This window comes from Genypterus blacodes, unplaced genomic scaffold (genome assembly GCF_046128005.1).
Source record: "Genypterus blacodes isolate CSIRO-AG114 ecotype Tasmania unplaced genomic scaffold, CSIRO-AGI_Gbla_v1 ptg000090l_1, whole genome shotgun sequence".
NCBI lineage: Eukaryota > Metazoa > Chordata > Actinopteri > Ophidiiformes > Ophidiidae > Genypterus > Genypterus blacodes.
Genome location: NW_027466895.1, coordinates 372,255 through 387,543, shown reverse-complemented (window position 1 = coordinate 387,543; position 15,289 = coordinate 372,255). Strand labels below are relative to the sequence as shown.

The following is a 15,289-nucleotide window of genomic DNA, read 5'->3' as shown; positions in this document are numbered from 1 at the left end:
GCAAGGAGCATAGGAGAGCAGGGTCACCGTCAACTAGTGGCACAGGGATGCCATTATCCTAACCTATGCAAACTCGGGCAGTGGCACTAACCTGTGGACTGCGGTGTACCAGCCAGCAGCCAGGGTGAGGTTGATGACCACGTCCACGGGGATCAGGTCAGCCACGGCGTCGTTGTTGGCCCGCATGGTGCGCAGGATTCCTTTACCAGCCTGACACAGGACGAGATGGGATTAGGACCACAGATGGCCTCAACAATTTGCAAGAGCTACATACTATTCTGAATCGACTAATACTTGGAATATGCCCCCGCCCACATATCTGCTGAACCTCATTTCTGAAGATAACATGCGACTAGCTTCCACTAATCTGTGACGTCTGCAGTTTAGCTCGCTTGCTCCGCGTCACCTTTTCACTTATGGATGTGATGTGAGGTAAACGGCCTCTAGCCACAAACATATTAACGTAGGAGCAAACATCCAGGGGAAGGAAGAGCAGAACAAAGAGGAGTGTGAGCCACTGGAGCCCAGAGGGAAAACTACTTCTTTAACAGCGTCAGCAAAGCTCATTCTGGCAGTCAGCATCACATATAATGCAGCCTTTCGTTCCCCCCCACCCACAGTAATCAATATGGAACCTTGGAATTTCGATTTATCTGGCCAAAACACACACACACTGAAAGCACTGAAACTACCTCAGCTCAGGCGGTTTAAAAGCAACCAAATGCTGAAATCATGTTACTCACGGCGATGAAGACTCCGCTCGGTCCGTTGAAGTTGTCGATCCAACCCTGAAGGTGTGAGAGCAGAGCGGGGAGAGTGTGTTAGCACTGAGAGCTCTTCAAGGAGCTCTGTTTCCTGCCATAACGCTGAACGGACATCAGGTAATGGATCGGGACAGCAGCCGTACTTCTCCTATGGTGGTTAAATGGGGGAAGGTGGGCAGCAGTGATTGTCGACTTCAATTAGGCTGCATTAAAAATGGATGAAGCCACTGGTTATAGACTGCAGGCTGTCCGGCTCTAATAATACCCTGCAGTGCTCCTCATCCTCACTGTGCCGTTCCCTGCTTCTATATGTTGTGATTTTCAGGTGGATTACATCTGAAAGAGGTCGCTGACGTCTGTAGCATTTTGGAGATATTCAACATTCACTTACAACTATTTAAATAATTTGTCGTCATCATTTGGAAAGCAAAAATGCCAAACTTTGCCACTTTTTTCACTTCCTATAACCTAAATAAGGAACTTTTGATTCCACCAAATAACTAAATATAATAAATAGATTTGTTTATGATGTGAATAACATGATACTGAAAAGGATAGATGGCTCCATAGATGGATAATGGAAAATACCTTTGAGTTGGAGCTTTTATTCTCTTCATCCCACATTAAAGGTGAGAAAGGAGAGGATATGTTGGGTTTACAGACAGTTGATGAAAAGTGTGATGTAAATTCGAAATCTCCTGTAAACGCACATCATTCCTGTTCCTCTCTGCCCTCGTGACCACCATGACCGAGACCCATCACCACCCCGACAGCGGTTTGGCTCAGGGGGACTCCCACAGGTTCACAGGGTTGTGGACTTTAACCGATTTGCTGTTATCCTGAGTCAGTCGTGATGAAACCCACACGGTGGTGAAACGCACATGATCACACTGATCAATATTGAATTTTACCGTCACAACACCGACTTAATGACCCTGGGGTTGCAACAGAACAGGTTTGGAGCCAATTGTGAGCACCCGTCACGTTGATTAACCTTTAAACTCAGGCAGCAGTGCATCATTTTAGAGCTGAAACTACTTATTGACGGACAAAATCAATCGGGTATCAAGCATTCTGATGATGGATGAAGATGCGTCGGAGGCTTACAGGGAACGGCTCCTTCCAGCTGGCTCCCACTATGGAGGGTCTGATGATGCCCACGTTGAGCTTGCCTTGCTCCTGCTGCACCACGTACTCAGCCAAGGCTTTGGTGTATGTGTAGGTGTTGGGCCTGTCGCCGATGAGTCGCGGCGTGATGTCGCGCACGATGCCGTCCTCCATCCACCTGAGGTCGAGGAAGGAAAGTATTTTAGCTGCACAAATTATTTGGCCTGAATCAAACTCAGTTGCTTCCACTCCACTCACTCCAGAGACTCGATGAGCTTCCGGGGTTCTACGGGCGGCGGGTAGATGACCTCGTCGATGTGCTTGCGGTTGCAGTTTGCATAGGCAGTGGAGATGTGGATGAAGGCCTGGAGGTGATGCATGCGCTGGGCCAGGCCGAGGAGCTGCTGCGTCGCAATCACGTTCAGCTGCAGGGCGTGTCTGACAGAAGCAGAGGGAGAGAGGCCTTGTTAATTACAGTGTGTGTGAGGACAGGGTGTGTGTGTGTGTGTGTGATGGAAGTGTGAGAGTGCAAATATCACTGTTTAAGCATTAACATGTGATTATGTTTGTTTTTTGTTGACTGCTGTTCAAACGAGGATCTGCAGGCTAGTTCATGAATGGGTGAGAGACATGAGACGACGACAGCGACCACAGAGACAGAGAGAAGATAAGATGGCAGTATAATGGAAACCCAGCTGGTTCGTGCTCTTAATGTATTCGTCTCATCAATATTTCCACACCATCTCCAAGCTTACACAGCCCGTCATCCATCAGCAAACACTCCGCCGGCGCCACGTGCCCCTCAAGTGTCCTCTGGCCCGTCGCGGACGCCGTCCATCACTTGGTGAACCCGTCGCACTTGGCTGAGATGTGTGACGGCCCTGCTGCTGCAGTGGAGCGGCATAGATTCCGTTTTGCCAAGGGTGCGCTAAGATAGATTGATGCCGCTTCAACCAGAAACTTATGAGTGCCTCTCCAGCACTGCGTGGGTGGTGCCTGTGCGTTTGCAAGGTGTGTGTGTGTGTGTGTGTCAGTGTGCGGTGGGCGCTCGGTCCATCAGGGTGACTCAGATGTGGGCGGGCAGTGCCGGCTTGTTAGCGGCAGCGTGAAGGGAGCAAAGACGTGACAGCCACATGGAGGTGGAGGGCGGGTGTGTGTGTGTGTGTGTGTGTGTCACATCCCTACCACCGTCTGGACCTAAATGCAGGGCGATGAGCCAAGAGGACACACTGCCCCTTCCTGCCTCTGACTCATCACCCAACTGTTTTTGGTGTCAGGATGTAGATGCTCGTGATGGGCGTGGCGTTATCACCTGTGATCCTCACAGCTAGGAGGAGGAGGAGGAGGAAGGACAAGACGGCCTGCGTGCTGCGAAGAGTCCTGGATCCAGTCTTACAGCAAGATACTGTGGTGTGATTTATGGAGTGTGACCGCTTACAAAGCTGCTGGCTGCCACAGAGCAACAACTCAGGAGTGAGCGAGTGCCACGAGGAGGAGGAGAGCAAGGACCAAGAGAACAAGATGAAGACGGGTGGAGAGAAAAAAGGTCAAGAGCACTCTGAGGGGGAAAAAAAGGAAAAGAAGAGAAATGGATAGGAAATCCAGCCAAAAGCCACAGGGGAGGGAGGGGGCGAGAGAGTGAGAGAGCAGGAGAGAGAGAGAGACCTAAGTGGAGGGAGAGAGAGAAAGAGAGCAACAGAGTGAGAGAATGGCAGAGCAATAGAGATTGTGCGCAGATGGTGAGAGATGGAAACTGATCGATACAGAGTGGCATGCTGTGCATCTTAACGGCTTGAAGCTGAGTGACAGCTCCATGTACCGCCTCCAAGTCATCAGGACACCCAGCTGTGACGCCACCAAGACGGCAGACATGAGCAATCTACCACAGAGCTCATCCATGTCAGACAGACACACACACAGAGGGGATCAAAGCCAGACTTACATCAAGACTAAGTCATTGAAAACACGTCAGGAAATAACAAATATTTCCTTTTATGCTCTAAACTCATTTATGACATCATTTTCTGTGCTTCTGATTCTTGTCTGACGCATGACGATGATTTACTGTCACACTTTAATGGAACACAGAGGAGAACTCAGCCTGCGTTAATGATTAACTTCACACACATTCTCAGCCACTTCATATTCAAAATTGAGGCGAAGAGATAACGGCTGAAGTGCAAAAAACTTTTACGATGAAAATACGATGACCCTCACGTTGACCTCCGTGGTGGAAGTAAAGCGGCGACTCGGAGTGGAGCGACGTGTGCGTGTGTTGTTTACGTGGGTGAGCAATGTGCAAGCGACCCTCACTTGAGCGGTTCATCGAAGCGGATGGTGGCGGCGCAGTGAAATACGATGTCGATGCAGGCGGCGAGCTTCTCGGCGTCCTCAGTGCTGATTGCCAGGCCGGGCTGCGTCAGCTCGCTGCTGATGGGGACGATCTTCTGGTGGAAGTCCGGGTCTTCCTCCCGCACGCGGTCAAACAGCTGGAGAGAGAGACAGAGACATGGGGTTACACACCAAACAACAAACGATCCATCAGAGGATTGGCCATTTTAGATTCTGACAGTTGAACCAAAGTTGAAGGAGGACGTCCCTCATTTGCTGGGTTAGAAGTGAGCAGAGAGAGAAGACCAAAAGACTGATTATTGACCCCACAACTGCACGATGGGGTAAATATGACCCACAGGGGATCAATCAAAGTCTTCATGAGGGCAGTTTGTGGATTGTTGGCTCTTTGTGAGGTCACCAAGTTCAATATTTGCATTTTCATACTACGGCTACTTCAGCAGCAACACACACACACACACACACACACACACACACACACACACACACACACACACACACACACACACACACACACACACACACACACACACACACACACACACACACACACACACACACACACACACACACACACACACACACACACACACACACACACACACACACACAGCGTCTCTGCCCAGATAACGCGTCGCCTCACTGAGGGAACACACTCCCCATTGTTCACACACTGGGCCTCAGTCATCTGTGCAGAGGAACGATTTTGATCTTATTCAGTGTGTGTGTATGTATGGAACACAAACTATAACGTCCTGTGTCGCATTACTTTGTTTAAGATAAATACATGACTATATGCATTTTTTGTAAGAATTTCCTCCTGTTACTTTCAGCCTTTCTTCCCTTATTTGTTCCAAATGTCACATTGTGTACAGCACTAAAGAACAGAGGAGGACAGAGAAACAGAGGGTGAATATGAAGGACGGGCATGTCACTGTGTGCCTTGTGTGTGTGTATGTATGTATGTGTGTGTGTATTGGCCTAAAAAAGCAGAGCACTAGCTTGAGAGGACAGATGTTGAGTGAACAGTTGACATTCCCGCACTAAGGTTCCTTTCGTGGAACTGATTCCTGGCGTTCCCCACATCAGACAGGATTCCTGACGTACGCGGCGATCGCGGGGTGGGGGGTGCGGCGGGTAACGGGCGGAGAATGCAGCCCACAGAGATGCTGTGTGATGTTTCTGCATGACAGCGGCATCATCCTTATGTAACGCCTGAGTGTTTGGCATGCGTTTCCCCTCCCATCTGCTCTGAGCCAACAGCTGGTGTAGACCTACAGAATACGAGAGGGCGACGGAGGCCCAGGGGTGTGTGTGTGTGCGTGTGTGTGGGGTTGGGGGGTCGCATGCAGCTTTGAGAAGAGAAAAGGCCAAAGTCACTGCTTTACTCAAACACTCAAGTTTCTTTCCGCATGACTCATGGAACGGTTGATGGCGACCTCAGTTTGACTTCCTCTCCAGGGTGTGTAACCGGGGCAACAAAAATAGACTTAACCCCAAAACCAAACTCTAACTGGGGAGTCCACTGTTGCAGTAAACATGACATGTTGCGTAATCGCTGTGATGCGAGTGTTCAGATTACAGGCCAGAACAGGTGACATACAGTCACATCATTCGTCGTCACTCGGAGTGAGAATCCTCAAATTTGTGCCAATCGCATGAAGGTGAAAGAATAAGGTGATTTATTGTACTAATTGCTACATGATAAAAAGTGCATGTAAATGTACTGACTGTCATTCATGAAGAAGGGATGAGGGATCAATCGCTTTGAAACAATCAGTGGAAGGATTTTTATCAGATTCCTGATTTCATATGGATGTGCATCAACACTTCCTGCAGTGCAGTGCATTCTGTAGATTCACAGCTCCCATGGAAACAAAACACTGAAGCTACCTGGCGTTACAGGCGGCATAAAGAGCGACAGTAACGCTGCATTAGGGCCAGTGATTGTAAAGTTGCGCAAGGTGGTCACATAAGGTTTATGGTTATGACAGGGAAGTCCAAAACAAAGTAAGAATTTCATTACACACTGTAAACTGTGTTTATCTGCTGTGTATATGACAATAAACATCTTGAATCTTGAATCTAATCATCTCAATTAAAGTGGAACTGGCTTGAGTTTGGGCATTTACAATCAGGGGAGGGAGAGAGAGAGACAGAGACAGACACCGAGAGAGAGCGACAGCGAATGAGTTGCTTGCCGGTTCACTGCTGCCACTTCAGTCTTATCAGCTGCTAGGTCACAGCATTCTTTCCGATACACAGAGGAACACCTTTCATCCACTACGCACAATGCTATCATCTACTGCGTGCACACACACACAAACAAACACACACCCTCACTCACTCACTCCTTTTGTGGAAGAGCCACTGCAACCACAGCTCCCCGCACCGACAAGAAGCCGGTGGGCAGGAGCGACGGAGTGCTTTGGGTTCAGGGGGGTGAGTGAGGACGAGGGCGTGGGCATCAGAGACGTCTTTGTCCGCCACATAAGGGAACGGCATTCAGTGGTCTTGTGCCAGCCGGTGCCTCTAGCCTCTCAGACCCACGGGCATCAGGGACCAAACCGCCTTGTTCAGGAAGACAATGGCAGACTGGTTGGTCTGTGCTCTCTCCTTCAGTGAGGACAAACACACCATCGCTCCAGCTGAGACAGAGACACAGACCATTAGAATCCTTCTGCGTCCACATTGAAGGATCTTCACTGTGAGAGTTTGTCCTTGCAAGTTGAAATATTCATGTATCACTTCTGCCGAGTGACACACTGGGTTTGTCCAGGTGGTCACCAGTTGTCCTCCGTCCGTGCTAGACACTGTCACTGTAAAGACCCTCTGGGCCATAAATCTCCCACCCGGAGAGCTTGGAGCAGCGCTTCTGTGGACTTTCACAGAAACCCAACGCTAATGGCATTTTCCTTTCAACCGTGCAACCCGAGACGCCATTTAAACAGCTGCTCCTCTCACTAACTGCCCTTTTACATGGAACCGCGTTCTCGAAAGTGTGATAATCTGTGGGCGAAAAGGCAACAAAGAGCTTGTTGTCTTGTTCTTCTTTTGCCATTGTCCCACAAAGTGATAGGACCTACGATACGTCCACCCGTCTCATCGGGGAGGACAACTCTAACAGATGAGGCACAGTATGGAGCAGGTATAGCAGAACGCCTCTGAGAGCTGACAATGTGAATGTTCAGTATTGTGACCAATCAGCACAAACACGAGGTGCATTAATCATAAGTAATACACAGAGACTCCGTGTAGTATGAGACACAAAACCCATTGTCCACAAATGTCCTCCTCCCATTGGTCCTTTGCGTGCTGAGCGAGCCGGCGCAGGCCAACCGGGGACGGGGACAACGAGGGTCCGGAACATTTACAGTTACTAGGTAAGGTCTGCCAAAGTGTGTCAGGCAGGAGGCGATTAACTGCTGCACCCTCAGTGCTGACCTCCATTTCCTGACATGCTCCCTCCAAATTAGTCGAATAATAGCATGTAAGCAAGATCACTGCCGAGAGAGGTAAAAAAAAAAAGCTTTGTTGAGGATATTACATCGGCCCGAGGCACTAAACAGACGTCTCAGATACAAATCAGATGTTTCTTTCGACCCCCAATCTGCTGAACGGAGTACCAGCCAAGCCCGAGCCAGGAGTCCTACGGGATGGTGCACAGAAGGGAAAGATGCCAGGATTCATCTCCAGTCCTCTTCTCTCTCCCGTCTCTTCGCTCGCCTCACCTCCCAGTGGCTTAAAAACTGATTTTAATCGGCCCAAACTGCACCTGAACGCACCTTCACAGTCAAAGCTCTACCTGGACTAATTCATCCTGTCATTCTGTGTGCCCGCTTCTGATTTCCATTATCGACAACGAGCCAAGTTCCAAAAGGTGATTTACAGCGGCAAGAATATCAGTAAATTAAAAAAGGAAGCAACTGTACTTAGATGTAACCAAATGTAATGTTGTACACAGTGAATTATGCGACACCTCATGCATATAGGAAGTGGTTGAATTCGATTGGCTGTGGCCGTGGGCGCGTCTTCTGTGCGTGAAATCAGCAATTTGCTTCTTTGACCACAGGACAAAGAGATAATTGGACTTTCTAGGAGGTTTCTGCTTCAGAGAGGAATTCAGGGGCCGAGATGAAAGCTGCTCCGCTAATGCTGCAACCATCAGACAAACAGGTTTCACTGGGATATAAACGACTTGTCGTCCACCCACCAGCATGTGTGTGCATCTACCGTCGCCTTAACAAGAAACCGACTCCAAAGCAACACCCGGGGGAGATGCTGCTGCTGCTGACAGAAGTATACGACGTGCTTCGCTATCTGCCTGGCTTCACCGTTTGTCTGGAGTGAAAGCTGCCGCAGGGCCGGTGTAATCCGGACGAGCACAATCTGCTCCAACATCGAGAACCGCTTCTCATCCGTCCTGGCGCCGGAGCCCCCGCAGCCTCGACGCAACCTTCAGAACTATTCATACATGATCAGATGGATCTGAATGGATGCATCTGAAATAGGCCAAATAATACAAGCACGATGGGGCCGTTACCCATCCGTTCATGATGTAGGCTTACGTTTCTTCACGCAGGTTCCTCAGGTTTATACCCAGTTCCAACAGCAAATTGGTCAAATAGAAGAGTAGATCATCATCATCAACATGCAACAATCTTCACTCATGCTAAAACTCCCCTCAGATCTGTGCGGTGGTGTCTCCACAGATGTTATGGCGGTATATGGGTGTGTAGAAATGGCTTCATGGGCCGTTCTTTGGGGACTTTCCTGCTAATTCCGCCCGGTGCCTCCACAGAGTTTTCACTGCGCACGGATCTGCTGTGCCGTAATGACTTCGCCGGCAAAGTTTAATGTGCTAATTTGCTTCATAAACTGGAGTTAATTTGTGGCCTAATTACACGAAGAAGCATTAGTTCCCCCCTTGCTCCTCTCTCCGGGGAGGAGTTGTAGGTCTATTAGTCGCCTCTCTGCCTGCTTGCCAACCAACTGCAGATCTGTGCCACTGTACCAGGCGGGCGACGACAAGCCCTCATCACAAAGCCCCAGGCCCCCCATGCTGAGTCAGACTGATGAGCACCTTTAAGTTTCATGTAGGGAGGAACCGGGACCAAATCGGCCTGATATGCCACAGTGCTGCCCATAAAAACTTCAAACAACTCGGTATGCAAAAACATAACTGCAATGTAACTTTTAATGAAGGAATCCTAAATTGATTGAAAATGATTTTATTTGATATGAAATCAAATACTCCAGTATGTATCTGATCTTTCAGTTCAATGGAATAAAAAAAACGGTAGGTGGTGGATTATGAGGCAGAATTTCACCCAGCTGGAGTCCAATTAGAGTAAAGCCAACATATGTCCACTACTGCTTTTAAAATGTCCACAAAATAGCAAAAACTGGCCCATATAAAATACATTTCCCTAACTTGCTTCAGATGAGCCCAGTTTTGCATCAACAATGCAGGAAGGAACCCGATCGGCTCCACAAGTGGAAACGCTGCACCGCCTGTTGGAGCCAAGAATCAATAAAATCCTGAATACTTATATTGTTGCAAAGATCACCTCGTGGAAGCTAACAAGAGGAAATCAATACAACAATGTAGTCATGGTAGATCAGAGTGTGATAATGAGCGAAAGACTGAAAACCACAAGACGGGGGCGGGGGAGGGGAGGGGTGGTGTTAATGCTGTAGCGGAACACATACACACAAGTGTCCTGTCGACGCACATGGATGATATCGACAGGAGCACAGCTCTGCTCCATTTCCCATCTCAGGTTTCCATCTCTGCTGCTTGTTTAGCAGAGACGATTAAAAAGCAGAGACAGGGAAAATTGAGGCTCCTCACACTGGACACTATTCAGACTTTGTTGATTCAATAGTGGAATTTCCTCAATGGGATGAATAAAGTATATACCTTTCTATTATCGTGCATGTAAGTGGCTCAAAAAAAAAGAAAAAAATTCAACCACATCAATAATCTGGACATGCCTCAGGTCTGTGAACACACCAGGCATTGCTCAATGCAGCAGTGGCGGACGCAGATAATGATGGCATCCGTCTCAATAAGGAAGCCATGATGCTTTCAGCTGAGGGACGGTGTGTCTGCACGTAAAAACAGGTGGGGCCAGTGTTTCCGTTACATCAGCGGTGACGTTAACAAGTTATATCTGCGGCGGTGCTGTGGTGTGTGAAGCGTGTTTGGAATGAAAGCTTTGAAGCGAGGCGTTGAAGATTGGCACGGGTTTAAATGTAGCTGTAAAGTATTATTTCTGTTTATATCCTTGTGTGTAGAATGTGTGTGAGGACGAACATGCCAATGCCAGGTCAATATGGAAGGAATATTATGCAAACACGTGGCGCAATACCTGCATGAACCACAGGGGGCAGTACAAAATGGAGTGAGAGCAGACAGCTGGAAAAAGTCTGTTGTGATGTTTACATTGAGTGAAAGTGGAAGTTCAAGGAAGTTTTTGAGCCTGCCGGTGAGGGATGATGAAGGAACACTTTTTACTCTTTCACTCGCACACAAATGAGACAAAGAAATGCACATATTTTGCATGAACGCCGCACAGGGAAATGAAAGTATGTTGAGGCCCAAATATGGGAAATCTTGATCGTGCGAGAGACAAATTCATCACTATAATTCTAAAGTAATGGAGGAACCTTGTGAAGAAGAGAAAAAGCAGCAAAACAGACATCCCCTTTAATCCGACTTCATGCGTCACACAAATCCACTCTGTTTATTCCAGATGGGGGACCGGGGGGCGCAAACATGTGTGAAAGAAAAATGGCAGACAAAGTGGAGGCGTATTCGCCATAGAAGGGACACAACATCTGCGCAGTAGGGCACCTCGACTCGTGCAGCGTCTACGCCTGGCTGACGTTCCACTTCATTAGGCGACATGTTTGAACGAATACTGAGCAAATACTTGGCCGCCTTCGCCTATTGGCAGCCGACGGCGGACACATTTGTAACACGAAGCGAAGAGGGTGGGCGGCATTTAACGGGGAGGTCGTGACAGGAGACGGCGGAGACGCTGGGCGGCAGGCATCTAATCAGTGTGATACAGGGCCCCTGCCAAACAATGTCCCCCTGACAAAACAATAAATAACACATATATATTATTTCTCTGGCGTGGCTGCAGGCTCCTGTCGAGCTTGGGGCTCCCCTGAATCATTGAGACGTCTGGGTGATTCTGCCACAGTCAGCACGGGCGCAACAACAAATATGTCCGACAATGTCATTTGGGTTCCAGGCCGGCCGGCCAATCAGCAAGCGTACAACAGCTTCTAAAGTATGATCAATAGCCATTCTAAAGTATTACTGACATCTGACATCTAAAGTATTACCGCCACACAGGATCGTGTGGCGGGGGGCCACACGATCCTGTCTGCTCGGCAAAATACCACAACGCTCCTCCCCTCCCCTCACCTCTTCCTACCCAAAGCATTCCACCTCCCACGTCTAAGCGGGATCTGAGTCCATCCCTTGTGCAGCACGAAGAGGCCTCACGGTCAGAGGTGGAGAATGAAGCCCGTACTGGGTTTGCCGGGTCCTGCTGGTGGGCAGGGAAGCATTTAGCCAGCGCAGGACAGCGTGCACCCAGAGGCCTACTTGTATCAAGTGCCTGGCGTTCCCTTCAGCGTCTAAACATTTCCTCGGTGCATCTCCTCCGGGCCGACACCGACATTTAAACAAAGGGGTGATGATGAGACTTCTCTCCGTTTGTCCCCGTCCGTCTTGGGGCAGCAAAACAATTACATCCCTTCAAGAAATACAAACAAATAACACCACGGGACAGGCGGCAGGGGCTGGTTGTTACCTAGCAACAGGTGGTCTAAGCGATACCGGCTTGGCGAGATGCACGAGTGGAGACGCTGCATATGAAAAGAGGCCGAGACCACTTTGCCTTCATGCATTATGATTCTGAGCGAAATGGAAGCGACCTGAGGACGAGCGTGAATACCAATTGGTCGTCATGGAAATGTAATTGTGCCGCCTTTGACTGCAGACTCGACATTAGCGAGCCTGCGCTTGGCAACCACGGCACCCACTCTAGTTTTGACAATGTCAGTTGTCAAAACTGACATTCATTGCCTTTCATTGCCTCGTCACTACTTGAAGGAGCAAACAACCTGTATGAGCGAGCGAGGGTTGAGTTTGCAAAATGGAGGTAAACAAAAGGCTGATTATGATGGATTATGAGGGACGGCACATTGATTTGAGAAGTTGTTCCGATCCTGTCGTTTCCTCTCTCTGCCGCCCACTCGGCTCCCGTTTCTGCCAGGGCGAAATCACAGGGTGCTCTTAACCGGCACTCCGCACCAGCTAATTACACCGTGGGGCGGTATTCCGTACTCTGGGAATGGCTGAGGCCCGGCGTTCACCTTGACAGATTAAGTGGGAGAAACAAAAAGGCTTAATTGAGACTAAATTTCGCTCAGCGGCCATCAGAGCAGAGAGCGAAACCATTAATGCAGGACCGACTGTTGTGGTAAAAATAGACGCCATTAGAGGAAACACGGTGCGAGTGCGATTCTCCCGGCACGATGACAGTTTGAGGCCAGCGGCGGCCAAACAGAGCAGCGCCCACAGGCAGGCAGCAGCTGCTTATGAGCGCGTCGACATGTCCCGCGTCAATCCTTTGGCTCTCATTAAGCCCGACACGTTTACAGGTTTGTGTCGAGTCATGGTTTACCGCTTTGCTCGAAAGTGCTGACGCCACAGATTTACAGTTCCCCCCTCCAACCCCGTTCCTCTACCTCTCACAGCTCTTCTGCTCATCCTCCTTTATTCCAACCCCCACCTCCTCCTCCTCCTCTCCTCCCGTGTCCTCTCCTCACCTCCTCACTGTCCCAAAAACATCCCGTTCTAATTCTCACCCAATGAACTATTGAACTCTGCGGTGGCCAGTCGCCTCTAGCAACAAGCCGCTTCTGCTCCAACTTCACCCCGCCACACGATCAAGCCGCCTCTGGTCCGAATGATGTCGCAGATGGAAAATGATCTACAAAGTGCTGCAGGAAACAGTCTCGCCAGGAGCAGGTGTCAAAGGTCAATAAATACTTGCCAGCGAGTACGATTACATCAACTCTGCAGTACCATTATTTGTAGGTAATGTGACTTTAGTCAGTTTAAATGCCAGAAAACAATAATTTACAACCACATAATCTAGATCTAATCTAGATTTCTGTGCAACCGCAACCCCGATTTGGATGATGTTAAATAACGACAGTCTCACCTTGCACTTCATCATGTCGCTGACCCTCTGCTGCATGGACTGGCCGGCCTTGGGTCTGACCAGGATGTAGAGGGCCTTGACCTCCGGGCAGGACCTCAGCAGCTTCTCCACCAGCACCTTTCCCATGAAGCCCGTGGCCCCCGTGATCAGCACGTTCTTGCCGGCGTAGTATTCCGCGACGGTCGCCATGGCGGCCTTCGGCCTGGTCTGCTCGTCGGCCGTCTGCTCTCCAGGCACGTCCGGGTCCAGGCCTTCAGACAGCTTCTGTGGAGGGAGGAAGGAGAAAGCAGATAGGTTCAATAAGGCGTCAGGTAGCGCTCCAGAAGCTTCCGTAACTTTCCCTTGACCTTCAATATGCACAATTTGAAGTTATAAATTGAAAACTGAAGCCTCAAATATTGAAAATAAAAAAAGCTTGTACGCTTGTCTGAGGTGGATTTTGTGGCGAGTCAATTAAGTAGTAAGTCATACGTCTACGTTTTGACTGCAGACACCAATCAAACTCTTAATGTTATCTTCCTGCTACGACCTTCAGAGTGCCTCCAATACAAAACACCTGAATATTTACACAAGCGTTAATCCGGCACTCAGGGACAAGCGACATCTCGTTGTTTTTCGTGAATCATCGGTACAGCCAGGCTCCCCTGGAGGAGAGGAATGAAATGTTCCTAGCCACATCCGACCTCATCAAACTCATCAATCCGACCTCAACAAAAGCTTCATCGCACATTCTGACTCACCCGTCACAGTGCTGCTCGTAGGAGATTGTGTGTGTGTGCGCGTTTGTGTGCGGATCAAACAGAAAGAAAGCAATGGAGCAAATTAACAAACATGAGTTTTCGGCACACACACACACACACACATTCCCCCTCGGTGGGGCACAATGACACGCTGGCCTCTATCTCTGCCTTTCTCAAATCACAGACGCACAGAGTGTACGACCAAATCACAGCGTTGTACTCTGCCGTTCTGTTCCCGGAGATAAAGCCAGAGGATTACAAACGCTTTAATAACCTTGTTTCAGAGACCTCGCACGATATTACCCACCGCTACATCGGGGGATGGGGGGGGGGTGTATTATAATCTCTCTGGTGACACACAAGCTCTTCGTCGTGCGCAGAGGGACTTAGGCAGAACTTCACTCAGCGTGTTGACCGGGGGTGGGGAAAGGTCAAACTCAGCCAGACAATTGAAAAAAATGAAACCATGGTGGAAATATTTCCCCCTGTATGAATGACTGATGTGGAATTAGGAATGAACTGGTCATTTTAGTGAAGGAATGTAAATAAAACACTGGTTTCTGTTTGTGATGGTGTTACCGTCCTACACAGCAGCAGCTCCCCATGACCCAGTCTGACCCTCTGCATCTCTCTGCCTATGAATTTGGATGTTACTGGATGTCCCCCCCCTCCCTCCACTCCACTCCATCTTCCTCCTGTGCAGACTTAATTGGATCAATTTCTACTCTGAGCGGCAGCAGTGCAATTGACTGCGTCCGCTTTATTTGGACGCCCTGGACGCAGTCACTCAGGAGCTGCGTCAGCCGCTTCAGAGCAGGTGGCAGGCGCCCAGATTTCTATGGACCGACCAGCACCGACTACAGGCCTGAGACAGAGGCTAATGTGGCTGCTGCCGTTAAAAGGCCTCGGCCGCTGCTCAATACCCGACATTCTGGCCTGAACCCACGTCGATCATTAACTACCATTTACTGTCTGCAAGCAACAGCTCCACAAGCAACAGTTTGATGTTCAATATGGGGCTTTAGGACATGATATGCAACAGTTTGAGCGCAATGGAGGACAACTTTGAATAATG

At 49.2% G+C, this 15,289-nt stretch overlaps 1 protein-coding gene across 1 annotated transcript in view; it reads right to left on the bottom strand.

Moving 5' to 3' along the window:
• LOC143007476 (fatty acyl-CoA reductase 1) overlaps nt 1-15,289 on the bottom strand; it is a 30,393-nt gene that overhangs the window by 4,344 nt on the left and 10,760 nt on the right. Inside the window, exons 2-7 of the mRNA XM_076158830.1 lie at nt 13,475-13,738; nt 4,185-4,360; nt 2,130-2,309; nt 1,872-2,049; nt 744-788; nt 92-210 (exon numbers count right to left, since the gene is read on the bottom strand). Coding sequence (XP_076014945.1) covers nt 92-210; nt 744-788; nt 1,872-2,049; nt 2,130-2,309; nt 4,185-4,360; nt 13,475-13,738 — 962 coding nt within the window. The remainder of the gene's footprint in view (nt 1-91; nt 211-743; nt 789-1,871; nt 2,050-2,129; nt 2,310-4,184; nt 4,361-13,474; nt 13,739-15,289) is intronic.